The 13,288-nt window shown below is 46.0% G+C and overlaps 1 protein-coding gene across 1 annotated transcript in view; it reads right to left on the bottom strand.

The window, feature by feature from the left end:
• LOC144178723 (atrial natriuretic peptide receptor 1-like) overlaps positions 1-13,288 on the bottom strand; it is a gene marked incomplete in the record, with an annotated part of 186,817 nt that overhangs the window by 1,509 nt on the left and 172,020 nt on the right. The window contains 2 exon segments of the mRNA XM_077706794.1: positions 4,881-4,972; positions 9,380-9,478. Of these exon segments, the coding sequence (XP_077562920.1) occupies positions 4,881-4,972; positions 9,380-9,478 (191 nt within the window).

The raw sequence follows: 13,288 nt of genomic DNA, 5'->3' as shown, positions 1-13,288 counted from the left end.
CCACGTGCGCGGTTACTAACTGCGTTGTGCTAGCTTATAGTTGAGATATGGGAATTACATCAGTTAGCCCACCAGTTCTGTTTTTTTTTTTTTCATTCTCTGCCAAGTGGTCATGCACGCAAGCAAATGCAGAGGAAGTAACATTTCGTTTGCGAGACCTGGGGCGTTATTCTCGTGTTTTGTCCCTTTTGTGCCCGTTTCAAAAGTGTCCGTTTTGAGGAAGCCCTGACTGGCTAAAAGCGAACAACCGGATGTGACGCTTTGCAAGCACGGCGGAGCTACGAGCCGAAGCTTCTCGGAGCAGACGATTGGGAGCAGGCGATTTTTCGTCGCCTTGTTGTTGGTTCGCTGGTGGAACAATAAACACACAAATAATAGTTTAAAATAGGTTTAGTCGTTTAAAATGTGTTTACAGGAACAGTCGCGCAAAAGTCAGCCCATAGCCTGCCTACAACTGGAAGTACGCCACAATAAAACGGACGCAAAACGGATGTTTTCAAAACGAACAAACACGAGAATACCGCCCTGATTCATGTGGTGAACACATTGCGTGTGTAAAGCTATTAGTTGTACTGATCACTGGTGCGTGCAGGCAAGAACGCGCACAGGACGGCAGGTTGATTTTCAACACAGAATGCATCTACTGTTTCTAATAGCCAGCCACGTAAAAAATGCAAACGTTGGCGCACAACAAAGCGTATCATACAATAAATATCAGCGTTCAAAGCAGGGCCGAATCTAGCAGCGTCTCCTTTCGGCCCTGGTGTCCTTTATTTAGGACATTACCCAAAATTCACCTAACACGTCGATAACAAAACCAAAACAGCTAGTTTTCTGAGAAATAGTTCTCCAAGGACGTCTCTTGCGATAGATATCCCCATTCCTCGCTTTTTTCAACAGCTTAACGCTAGAAAAAGGGAGGCATTATCTCAGAGAATTGTCTACTAATCCGTAGAATTCTTATGCCGCCTGTCTTGAGTGCGAGTTTCTTCCAGCCAAATTTTCGTTTTTTCTCTAAATCCTGTCCGACCAATTATCTCCAATTGCGTTATAATAACGATTGCAGGTGAAACTTTCGCAAAATCTTCAATATTGTGGAAATGCCATGCGTTATACGTTTTGCCATTTTCCGCAATTTTTAAATATTTTTCTTATTTTTTGGTTTTTCAAAATTTCGTTCCACCAATTACCTCCATTTACGCAATTATGACGATTACAGGTAAAACTTTCACGAAATCTCCATTCTTGTGGAAATGCAGGGGGTTTCACGGTTCACCATTTTCTGTAATTATTTTAATTTTTCTTATTTTTTCAGTTTTTTCAAAATTTCGTTCGTCCAATTGTCTCCATTTACGTTATTTAACGATTACACTTGGAACTTTCGATAACTATGCATTATTGTGGAAATGCAGGGCGTTACATGGTTCGCCAATTTCCGTAATTATTTTATATATTTTTCTTTTTCTAGTTTTTTAAAATTCGTCCGTCCAATTATCTCCATTTATGCAATTATAACTATTACAGGTGAAACTTTCGCGATATATTCGTTCTTGTGGAAATGCCATGCGTTATACGTTTTCACAATTTCGGTAATTTTTAAAATATTTTCCTTATTTAGTTTTTAAAAAAGTTTCGTTCAGCCAATTATCTCAATTTACGTTATTCTAACATTTGGGAACTTGGGACATTTGAAACTTTCGCGAAATCTGCATTATTGTGGAAATGCAGGGCTTTGCACTGGTCGCCATTTCCAGTGAATATTTTATATTTTCTTATTTTGTTAGTTTTTCAAAATTTCGTTCGACCAATGATCTCCATCTACGCCATTATAACGATTGCAGATGGAACTGTCGTGAATACGGCATTATTGTGCAAATGCCATGCGGTATACGTTTTGACATATTCCGTAATCTTTTATATTTTTTTAGTTTTTCGAAATTTCGTTCGAACAATTATCGCCATTTACGTTATTCTAACGATTACATTTGGAACATTCGCAAAATCTGCATTTTTATGGAAATGCAGGGCGTTACACACTCCTGGCTGCAGGGGTACTCCGCAAAGAATGCTACGCATTAATATGCTACACGTATAATTACAAAACCCTTCATACACTTCAGCTCGCTGTACAGCTTAAAGTCGTGCTTTCCCTGCCGTCTTCTCGTGGTTACCTTTCGCGGGCACACAGCGAACACACAATTGAACCGATGGTCACCCCATTACAAGCGAATGCGTACTGGCCCAGGGCGATTGTCCTGAATAGAGTATAATGTCAGTGAAAACTATCGCAGCCTTGTGCTTCTCCATGAATCAACAGCGATATTAAACAAGTAAATCAATAAAGAAAACCCCAATTCAATCACGAATAACTAAAACAAAAGCGTACTTACAGAAAATAGGACACCGTACTTTTAATTATATATATAACACTAAAATTCTCCTTAAATCCTTATTAACCTATTTTATGAGCCTCCACGTGATGGCTATATGCGCACCTGTTTTACATGTGCATCGGCGTGAACTATTGTGGCCACGCCCGTACGCGTTAAAGATGGTTTTATTAACGCATAAAAAGAGGAGCTCGCCATCACGGCATGGTCGTACTAGAAAAGGAAGCGAAAGCCGTAAACAGGCGCGCTGACTAGCATTAAGCTCGCTGTCTGCTGCTTTCAGTTCGCCGATCGCGCGTAAGGATTAAGCCGCTGTGGCAGGGCGTGCCCGAAGTAGCGCGATATTCAGCTCCGCCAAAGACTTCATGAAAGAGGGAATAACGCCGTTTTTGCGACGGCAGTACAACCGCGAGGCGCCTCGCTAAAAGGAGCAAAGTAAACAAGAGACGTTCATGAAGGTGTTATCCAGAGATATTTCCCTTTAGCCCCGTGGCGGCGACAATAACAGCAGCAGTATAGCGACGACGTAGTAACGGGATAAATGTTTGCGCAGGCAATAACGATAACGCGTACCGACGCGTCGTACATTTCTCCGTTCGCACATACGCCCCATTTCATTTTTTTCCCCTTACTGCTTGGCAACGTCAAAAGGTTTGAATCTCCAGCTTGCATTTCATTCGCGCGAACACGTTGTGTGTGTCGCTTCGGTAAAGTCTCTCGCGCGTATGTGTCCCAGCGATTCGAATGGATTTCCGAATCCGTTTATAAGGGGCGTTTCGTTGTCAGACGCATTCGGAACATTCTGCTTGCCTTGACAGCTGAAAAATGAGCGGGAAATATCTTTCATTGCTTGTTTAGTTCCAGTTTTTGCGTTATTTTATCGAACTATGACACTGCTGATGTTCGCTGCAGGAAGGAGCCTTCTTTGCTGTATAATAAGCACCGGGCTTGAATTATTCGCTTCAGTTAACGTCACACAAGAAAATACAGGAATGTACTGCTTTCATCGCCACCCTTCTCTCTCTCTCTCTCCCCCCCCCCCCCCTCCTTCCTGAAAAGTAAAGACAGGAAGCAATGCATTTGCAACAGATGCCGTTTAGTCAATCATATCCTTCCACCTCGTACTCGTATATGCCCGAACGGCTTTCAAATGACACCTAACATACGCCAATAAACATGATCGAACGAATTGGTACGGATAGTGCTTGTACATTATTTTGCAAATAACTACGCCTTAGGATTCGCTTTGTTTGTGTTTTGTTACCAGGGCGTAAACACGTCCGGTTATTTTATCATGTGTTTGAAGCGGGGCGCCCGTTTGCGCCTTCTGTCGCACGACGCGCACGCCAATCTTGTTTGATATATGAAAAGGCCGCCAACTTGCCTTCGCTAATCTAGACTGTATCTGTTTGATCGGCAATGTTCCCGGTTTAACTGTATGATTCCAGAAAGGAGAGCGCAATTCCATTCACCGATTCTCGACTGCGCGGGTCACTTCGTTGACTGCTTCTTCGACGCTTTGTTTTCATCTAGTCTATTGCGGAGCACAGGGATGCTCCAGCAGACCTCATTGCTAAAAGAACCTTGCGTCGTTCTTTGCTACAGGACGGCATCCACTGCTAGTTCCTTCGAAACTGCTCCTATATTTTTCAATGTTCTGGCTTAGCCCCGACAAGTACAAGTTATAGAAGGTTATACAGTTTCAACGTCCTTGCACTTCCTTAAATTTCCCGCCCTCATACCTGATGTCCGCGAATTAGAAAGGGGGATTTTGAGGAGGCGCGCCGGAGCTTTTGAACGCTTATTTCATCGCGAAAAAAAGAAAGAATAAAGTGATTAGGTAATTTCAAAACACTGTCTACACTTTTGTAGACATTAATTTGATAAGGTAATGAGATGACCTTTGCCATCCCTTCCCTTTCGGAAGAACTCAAAGGGACCGGGAAAACAGGTTGGTGATGTCAGAAATTAGGTTACATGTGGATTTTCTCTCCGTCTGTTAATACGAAGCTTAACTGTGTAGTTGTCCTTAAGTGAATTGTTCGTACAGGAAGTCCATCGCGTTTCGCAAAAGCAACAGTCTACGACATAAACAGACGCACAGTGAATAGTACACACTACAGACCCGCGACTTTCAAAAGTATGCTAACAAAAAGCGCCTGCCACCACACTTCTAAATTCCCATTTATCCTTTCCCGCAGCAGCAGCTTGCGGAAGTCATTTTTCTTTCCCACAATCTAATTTTCCGCCTGACCGACTCCTTCGTTTTCGCAATGTATAAAAATACGAAGTGTAATCCCTATGTCGAGCAAAACAAAAAAATTGTTGTGGTGTATAAAAAGTTAAAAAGGCTTTCGGCGCTTGGTCTGGGTGTAAATGATGCACAAAAATGGTTGCAGTATACTGGGAAGACCAAACAATCTGGATGACCCGCAGTGCTACATTCGTTTTTTTTTAAATAATAGTAACTTTTTTTTTGTTTCTCCTCACCTTCAGTTCCACTTCGCCACGAAGCTCTAGGCGAAACGTCTTGAAGTTATCGAGGACCGCCTTGGTGGCCGAACTCAAGTGGATCTTCAACGCTGCGATGGGAAATACAGCAACAGTAACAAAAATCACTTCTAAGCAGCGCCTCTGCCACCAACTGTATATATTTGGGCAGCTGAGGGCCCCATTACTGAGAGAGCTCCATTACAATGTTTCTCACGTCGGGCCATCATCATTGCAAGGGTGAGTCGTATATGTTTTTGTTTTTCGGGCACTGGCTGCGCTTGTTCTCTTGTAGGTAAGATTAACCCTGAAATGAGGTTAGAGGTGCAGGCGTTTGCTCGCTATTTCGTTAAGTGCAAGCAGTGATTGTAAACGTTACACACCCGTCAATCGACGCCACCTTTGCTAAGTGCCAGTCGAACACAGGCTAAGAAGACTGCTGCGAGTCCTTTCCTATTCTGTCCTACCACGTTGCTGCCTGTAGCAAACCCCCTTTGAGGGGAGCAGACGACCCTAAATTTGTTAACGCTAGCCAGATTTATTTAACATAACTGCGACGAAATAAAGTTAGGTCGATAAATTATATCAATTTATATATTTAATTTTTATTTTATTCTATTTATTTATTTATTTATTTTTAATTAATTTCTTTATTATAAACTTCGTAGGACAGCCGCAATCTGGAATAGTATATACGAATTGAACTCTCTAATCATACCGCGAATTGTGCGACTGATATTCGAGAGTAAATTTACCGCATCTGTTCCATTTTCTTCTCCTTCCGTTGGGTACAGATGAGAAGGTATTGACTTTCATAATTGTTACGAAACAACGCCGACTCTTTAAAGCGTGGTGAGAGCGCACCCCTTAAATAACGCTCCGGAGGCAGGACTCGAAGACATACGGCCTAAAAGCGAGACACCGCAAAGCACGCCGTAAAGAATGAGGCCTCGCCAGCGTCACTCCTCCTCCTCCTACTCCTTTCACCGTGTAGGATCATCTATTACTTGTGCCACGACTTCAACGCTCGAGAAACGTATCGCTAACCACCTGCCATGACCTAAATAGTAACAGGCGTGGGAGTGACACGAGGGGGGGGGGGGGGGGGGGAACTTGGCCGTTACAGGTGCCGAGCGGCTCGATGTTTCCGGAAACGAATATTCAGTTATTTATAACGAAAGCTCCCGCGCGTGCAACTCAGTTTGGTTTCAGTCTGGATGCTGTGGTGGGGCTCCTTGTTAGTGAGCCTACCGCTGTTCTGGCCCACGTTAGGAACGCTCTCGATAACGACGACTCCTTTGGGAGTGCAACGTGACAAACGAGTCAAACGAGTCAAAGTCTGCGGCAGCATTGCCTCTTCGAACGACACACCCGGAAGTGCTACTAAATGATTCATTCATACCGAAATCGCCGGCCGCCGCAGTGAACATACACATGTACCTTGTGAAGTTGCTGGTATAGCAAGTTTCAAGAAACGTTTCATGAATCATTGTTGATATCCTGCTCTGTATGATTTGAATTCATTCTTTTCCCCTCGTTTCATATTCTGCTGTCTAGCCAGCCATATACGGCCACGCTACCTGTTATTGCGCACAGTTCTATTTGGTGAACACCCTTTGATTGACGAACTTACTGTTTTAGTCTGTGCGCCGCTACTGGCGACAGTCAAGCGTTAGGTGACCTCAACCTCGTTACTGCTATTAGGCAGAATACTCCTTTTGGAAAACTTATAGTAACCCTAAGCTTGAACGAAGAATGTGCAACATCCCACGCATTCAAAGAAACAGCGCGAAGACGGCACGCAGGAAAGCACACTTGCACTTTTCCTTTAGGCGAAGCTTCTATGGCTCAGATCCGCGATTTTATGGCGTCGGCACGGAAAAATCTCTCTTAAAAAGTGAGAGTGAAAGAGAAGTAGGCGGCTGATAAGAAGCGCGCGTCAATCAAAACGATTTGCAAGGCGTTCCGAAGCGCGCGGCGTTCGTGCGTGTACGTTTGCTTGCCTTTGAAGCGTGAGGTGTTCGATAAAAATAAAACTGTGTGTATGTGTGTATGTATATGTCTTTCTTAGTGGTGGCGGCCGTCAACGCCCGAGGGAAAGAATCCCGGGCCATCTCCACTAACGCTAAACCTGGGGAGAAGGGGAAGCATGCACTGTAAGTGCATTCAAAGATTGTCTGTGTCTCTCTTACCACACGGCGCACGCTGATCGGGCGCCGGAGAAGCGCCGGTAGGAGGAGCAATCGCGCGCTTGCTAAGGCGGTGGCGCCCTCTCTTGCACTGAACCGGATTGAAGCAATTAAATGAGACAGACTGACCGTACGTTTTCTTCGCGTCACACGCCGCGGCATGCTAAGAAGTGTGCTTTACAGAAGAAAACCTGGCGTTTGAAACCAATTTCGAGACCGAATTCGAGACAGAGGGTATGAAATGTTTCGTTCTCCCGGCGGGCTTGACGCTTTGGCTCGGCTAGTGTCTGCCACTAGATTCTGCGTAGCTTTCAAAGATAATCTGCAAACATAACCTTTACCACTAACGCGGAGGGGAGCCGGGGGGGGGGGGGGGGGGGGGGGGGCTCCTTGTTCACAGGTGCATTACCATCCACAAAGCGGTCTCGATACTGAGCACTCGGCGTCTTAGGCCTTGGCACCTTGGCGTTTTTGCCCACGGAGATGAAACCGTTCGGTAGAGGTTTACAGCTTTGCTGTAAAAGTCTCATCTCTTTGAGCCACGGAGCGTTCTAGCACGAGGCGTTAGAAAACGACTGTCTCGGGTGGCTCATTTAGTGCACGTTTTTGCCCACAGAGATGAAACATTCTAGCGCGTGGCGTCGGAAAACGAGTGTCCCGGTGGTTTAGTACCGTGACTGCAGGATACGACGACGATGTGTTTTGCCCCTAATAAGAGTTGCTCGCGCTGCTGAGCACGAGGTCGCGGGTTCGATTCCCGGCCGCGGCGGCCGCTTTTCTGATGGAGGCGAAAAGCAAAAACGCCCGTGTGTACGAGATTTCGGCGCACGTTAAAGATCCCCAGGTGGTCAAAATTAATCCGGAGCCCTCCACTACGGCGCGCCTCATCGCCTGCGTTGCGTCGGCGAGTTAAACCCTAAAATCAATCAAATCAATAAAAGTTGCTCATATCTTTAACTCACATTCTGCGTCATCCACCTTCGCAGAATGGAATGGCTCATGATTTATGCTCTGTTTCGCGCTGTTTGTCAGTTTGCAGAGCGTAAACGAACTCGCTTCCGTACAATTTTACACAATGTCAGCACGACGAAACTACGGCCGGTCCTGTTCAAGGAGGGCGAAACACACGTGACAAAGACGTCTGTGTTTTTCAATATAAAAGCTCTGTCGCTGCGGAAACGGTGATCGACTTCGTGGAAGACAACACTACCGGTTTTAATTATATACGTCGCTGATGTTCTTCTAGTGGCAAAAGCCATGCTTAGGGAAGGAACGTAGTCGTCGAGGCCGTTGCATTTGTCACTATGGAGGAGGAGGGCGCGTACTCGGACGGATGCCCAAGGTACCTTGAAACACCTTGGGGGCGTCGGGATGTTGAAACACGCGTTCAATGCGCCGATCGCTCACAAGGTTCTACGTTAAGATGGATGCGACGACACCGGCGGACAGGGGATGCCAGCGGGCAAAATCAGCACTGTGACATCGGACCACTCACTTGGAAAGTGTTTGCGTAGATATTAGTCGTAGTTTCCATAACAGCACATAAGGAGAATGCAAAGTTCTCAGTACCGTTGGTTTTGTGAGAGGCTCTGCGTTCTAACCACACGTCCTCCTCGTCCAAGCTCGTGTTACTCGTAATCGTATTTCTTAAAACACCTTCGTAACATTCGCGAAAAATACTTCCCTGCTTTTGCTTGAAATTTTGAGCGTACTGCAATCATGATACCTCACAGCAGTACCCTTTGAGCGGGGACCCTATCAGATTACGCTATTACATCTATACCAGGTGCCAACAACAACAGCAGTGATCTTTAGTGTGGTGTCCCAATTTCTGGGTCGAGCTATAGTTATAATCAAAGAATAGCCGCGCACGTTAGCAAACAAACTTGATAACCTCTTGAGCGAGCCTGAATTCCAACCCATCAATAAATATTTCCCCATGCCTTTTTTTGTCATCATCAGTTCCGCTGCGAACCTATCGGGTTCAAGTTCTACTCATTGTCTTCCTTTGGTTTAGTTTCTAAGACGAGAGACAAATAAAAGAAGGGCACGAAGACCACCAGTGTTTCTGGTGGTAAAAAGAAATTGGCCAAATGGCAGAGAGAGAAACGGAACACACTGGAGTACCATTCAGAATCGCACGTGCACGTTTTTCAATGCTTTTTGGCCTTCAGTCGCTAAAAAAAAAAGTGAAGGGAAGAGTTGTAAGTTACCTGGCGTTCACTGAGCGCCCCACTACTGCTCTTCGTGAATCGGCATCTGTGATTTTGAACGAAATATGTGTGCACTGAAGGAGCTTAGACAGCTCACCCATTCCCGTGGACTCCATCCGCGAGGCAGTGTTGACCGTGTCTCCGAACAGGCAGTACCGAGGCATCTTAAGGCCCACGACGCCGGCCACGCAGGGGCCTGCACAAAGGTTCCCGCAGACGACAGTGAGCACCGGTCGGGGGGCAGGAACATAAGACGATCCGTGTGCAAGCAAAAACGCACGATGCTTGATAGGCACGAGCTCTCAATCACCGTCCCCAACCCACGGGCTCAACCCCGGGCGGCGCTCTACGACATATGCACAGAAAAAGAAAATTGGCCGCTTATCTACTTACTTTGCTGCGAATTTCGTCGAAAGGCGATAGCCTTCTGAAACTTCTGCCGCGTAGATGCTTCTATCCTCTCCCCGCCCACCTCTCCCTCCCTTTTGATCCTACCACGATAAACACGGTGGAGATTTGCCAAAGTCAATTCAAATTTTCCCGCGTTCCGCTGCTCGCGCCATCTATTGGAACATTCCGTTACTGTTCGACTTAAAATGCCGCCTCAACATCTAGGCTCGCACCAGCTCTTGTATTTTTGGGTCAAAATATTGTTTTAAACGCGTATTTTTTTTTTTTTGATGTCACAAATATCAAGCACACATTTATTTTCAAATAAGAGAACACTGCGAGTATTAGTTGTGAATTGATGTTCTGCCTGAAATATGCCTAATGTCTTTTTTTTTCTCCACAATGCTGAGAACTATGACCTATGCTTCCAGATTTATAGGTTCAGAAAAAGGTTCACTATATAAACTTCTCGTTGAAGAATTCTTTTCAGTTTTGGCCGAACTGCTTAATCGAGGGACGGACAGACAGAACGACAGACCAAACTTTTCTTGTTTAAGTTTTCCCCAAAAGACTATCTTTTTTAAAGGCGGCAAATGAGGTCGCCTTTACAACCTTCTAGCTATCATTCCCAAAGCCGACGACCCGCTACCCAGAGGGCTGTTTCGGGTAGTTCAAGTTCTCATTAGCAAAGCCAGATCTAACTACGTCATGACATATGACATAATCGCGTTGTGGCTGTGGCTACGGCAATGAAGAGACCACGACAGCCCGCCATCCCCAAAGCCACCGAAGTGACTCCGGACGTGCTTCACCTCGTTTGGGAGAGCAACAATCTCAATTCAATCCGCGGCAAGCATCGGCCAGTGTCGGTGGCATCCTACGAACACTAGATATCTCCACGAACTAACGCCAAAGAGACACTTAGCTCACGATGGAGTTTCGCCTGCGAGACTTCCTTAGTGAGTGACACCAGAGTCCTTCAATGCTAAAGCATTGAAGGACTCTGGTGACACTAAACCGCACCCAAGCTTTCTTTTGCCAACTAGGCCTCGCGCCACCCCATTAAGAAATCGTTTTAGTACTACTATCACGAATATCACGATTACCTATAAAAATGGTTGGGTAGCGAAGAAAGGAAGGAAGGAAGGAACAAAATATATCATAGGAAATGTTTGGGGGGTAACCAGAGTAACGTCCGGCTGGCTGCCATGCACGTTGTCATGATAGGGGAATTCTTTCACGAGAAATTCTCCCAGGGAAAATCACTCGCGGAATTCTCTCATGAATGTATCTCTGCCCCGCGGATGCATTCGTGATAGCATTGTTAATGGTATACTTTTCAGATGCCGGTAGTGAACGCTGTGGGGTTCCCACTAGTTATTCACACTCCAGAAGTAATACGCGGTCACCAAATGTGCCGTGCTTGCGCTGACTGCGTTCGGTCTGTTGTTCACGGAGGCAAAGAGCAGGGGACGACTACGATAAACAATCGTTGGCAACTAACAATGCCTATACAATCAACATTTTAGAACTAATATCACGCGAGCGAAGCATCAAACAGCTTGAGGTCGAAGTGGTTAGACTCCCCACTTACAAAACACGGCCGCGTATCTGCTCCTTTCGTTGCAAGTGTCCACGAAAGACGGTAGTCGACTGGCGCCCCTGCCAAGCAAATGCCTCCCTTCTCTTTCCCGCTCCCCTCTCATGCTGTTCCTCTCCCGTTGCGTTCACCCCAAGATAACACGCTAGAGGTTTGCTCAAGTCAATTTAAATTCACCGCGTTCCATTGCTCCAAGTCGGGTGCCTCGATTTCAATGCTCCTGAGCGGCGGAAACGCGCATAAATCGAGGCACTCTACCCCAACGTTTGTAAAACCACGTTGCTCTACTTCACGAGCGTTCCAAACGGAACGGGAAGGCAATATCGTGGAACCTTTCGTTGCTGTTACCGTTTGATTTCTCAAAATGCCGCCAGGAGCTATAGTAGCGCTGGTAACAGCAGGCGATGGTTTTCTGCAGTTAATGCAGTATTTGATTTGCTATCGCAAAAGCCAAGTATCCGTGAATTTATTAATAAAGGAACACTGCAAATATCACTTATGTATTGATTTGCTGCCTTATATTTGCGTAATGTCTTGTCCTTGTTCATGCGCTGCTGAGCACGAGGTCGCGGGTTCGATTCCCGGCCGCGGCGGCCGCTTTTCTGATGGAGGCGGAAAGCAAAAACGCCAGTGTGTACGAGATTTCGGCGCACGTTAAAGATCCCCAGGTGGTCAAAATTAATCCGGAGCCCTCCACTACGGCGCGCCTCATCGCCAGCGTTGCGTCGGCGCGTTAAACCCTACAATCAACCAAATGAATTGTCCTTGTTCAACAACGTTGACAAGTAGGAACATGACACTGGACTTAGACGTTTAGATTTGGTTGTGGGTATATAAGACTATTGCGCAGCTTTTGCTTCACTTGGCTGGGTGGCTGAATAGAGTCACGGACAGACATACAGACAGGCCAATATATGTGCCTTTAAGTAGCCCAAGAAAGACTATCTTTTTTAATAGAAGACGTCAGCACGGATTGGTGTCAATGTCAAAACAGCTTTTACTACTGTGCAGCGACGTCCCGCAAAACATAACTTCTAGTGGTGCTGGCTGCTGTACGGGAACCCGTTTCGGGCAAGGGCGCTACATGCGCGAAAACAAACCCGATGGAAACGGCGGGAACAGGGTGCTGTCCAGTACGTTGCGCGCGCGCTGCAGAATTGTTGCGCGAGGGAGGCCGCGCGGGAAAGCCAACCGTGAAGGGCCATGTTGCGGAACAGCTTCCGAGTGGAAAAGCTAGCTATACAGGGGATTCGCGGACACGTCGTGATCCTTCATCCACAACGCACGAACACGGTAGTTTACGCACAGGGTAGTTAACTGCATGAGAGCATGTTGCTGATGCACTTGGGAAGAGAATGTCCAGCCACAGCCGCTCGATGGAAACAAGGTTTCCATCGAGCGACCGTGGTCTAGCATTTACTTATTCGCGCTATGCGACCATGCCCTCATTGTTGATTTCGGAGACATAATAACCTATTAAGTTACGGGACAAACGCGCTGCAACAACAGTTAACGCTTGCAAGAACAGCCTTGAGGCCCCAGCATGATAGAAACAAAAGTTCCAAAGTACAAGCAATAATTAGCATTGTATGGCTTTCTCTCTACTAGGGTGGTTTTATACACGACAATAGAACCGATAGTAGTCGTGGCATACTTTAAACCACTGAGTTCCGATGAGTGCGTTGGCGTAGGAATCGCTATATTACAACCCTTAAGACGTTAAGCGGCGCTTAGAGATGGTTATTAAAGAAAACGCTCGGGAAAAGTACATATTATTCTTCTTCTAGCAAAAGAAGCGACATGCGTGATGCACTATATTTTAAATACGTGCTTCCCGATCTAATAAAAAAATGACGGACTGCCTAAGCAACGCTTCCCGCGCGTAGGCTTAGAAAATGCGGTTGAGCTTGCGCTCCTTTTTCGGGTAAAATGCGCGACCTGTCGCACGTAGTGTAGTCGCTGCTTACTAACTAACCGCGTAGGTGAAAATGAAACTTGCTGTACAAGCGTTATTAA

Source organism: Haemaphysalis longicornis, unplaced genomic scaffold, assembly GCF_048455015.1.
Source record: "Haemaphysalis longicornis isolate Haplotype H1 unplaced genomic scaffold, Haemaphysalis longicornis Haplotype H1 scaffold_4, whole genome shotgun sequence".
NCBI lineage: Eukaryota > Metazoa > Arthropoda > Arachnida > Ixodida > Ixodidae > Haemaphysalis > Haemaphysalis longicornis.
Note: the sequence above shows the minus strand (reverse complement) of the source record. Positions and strands in the feature narration are given on the sequence as shown.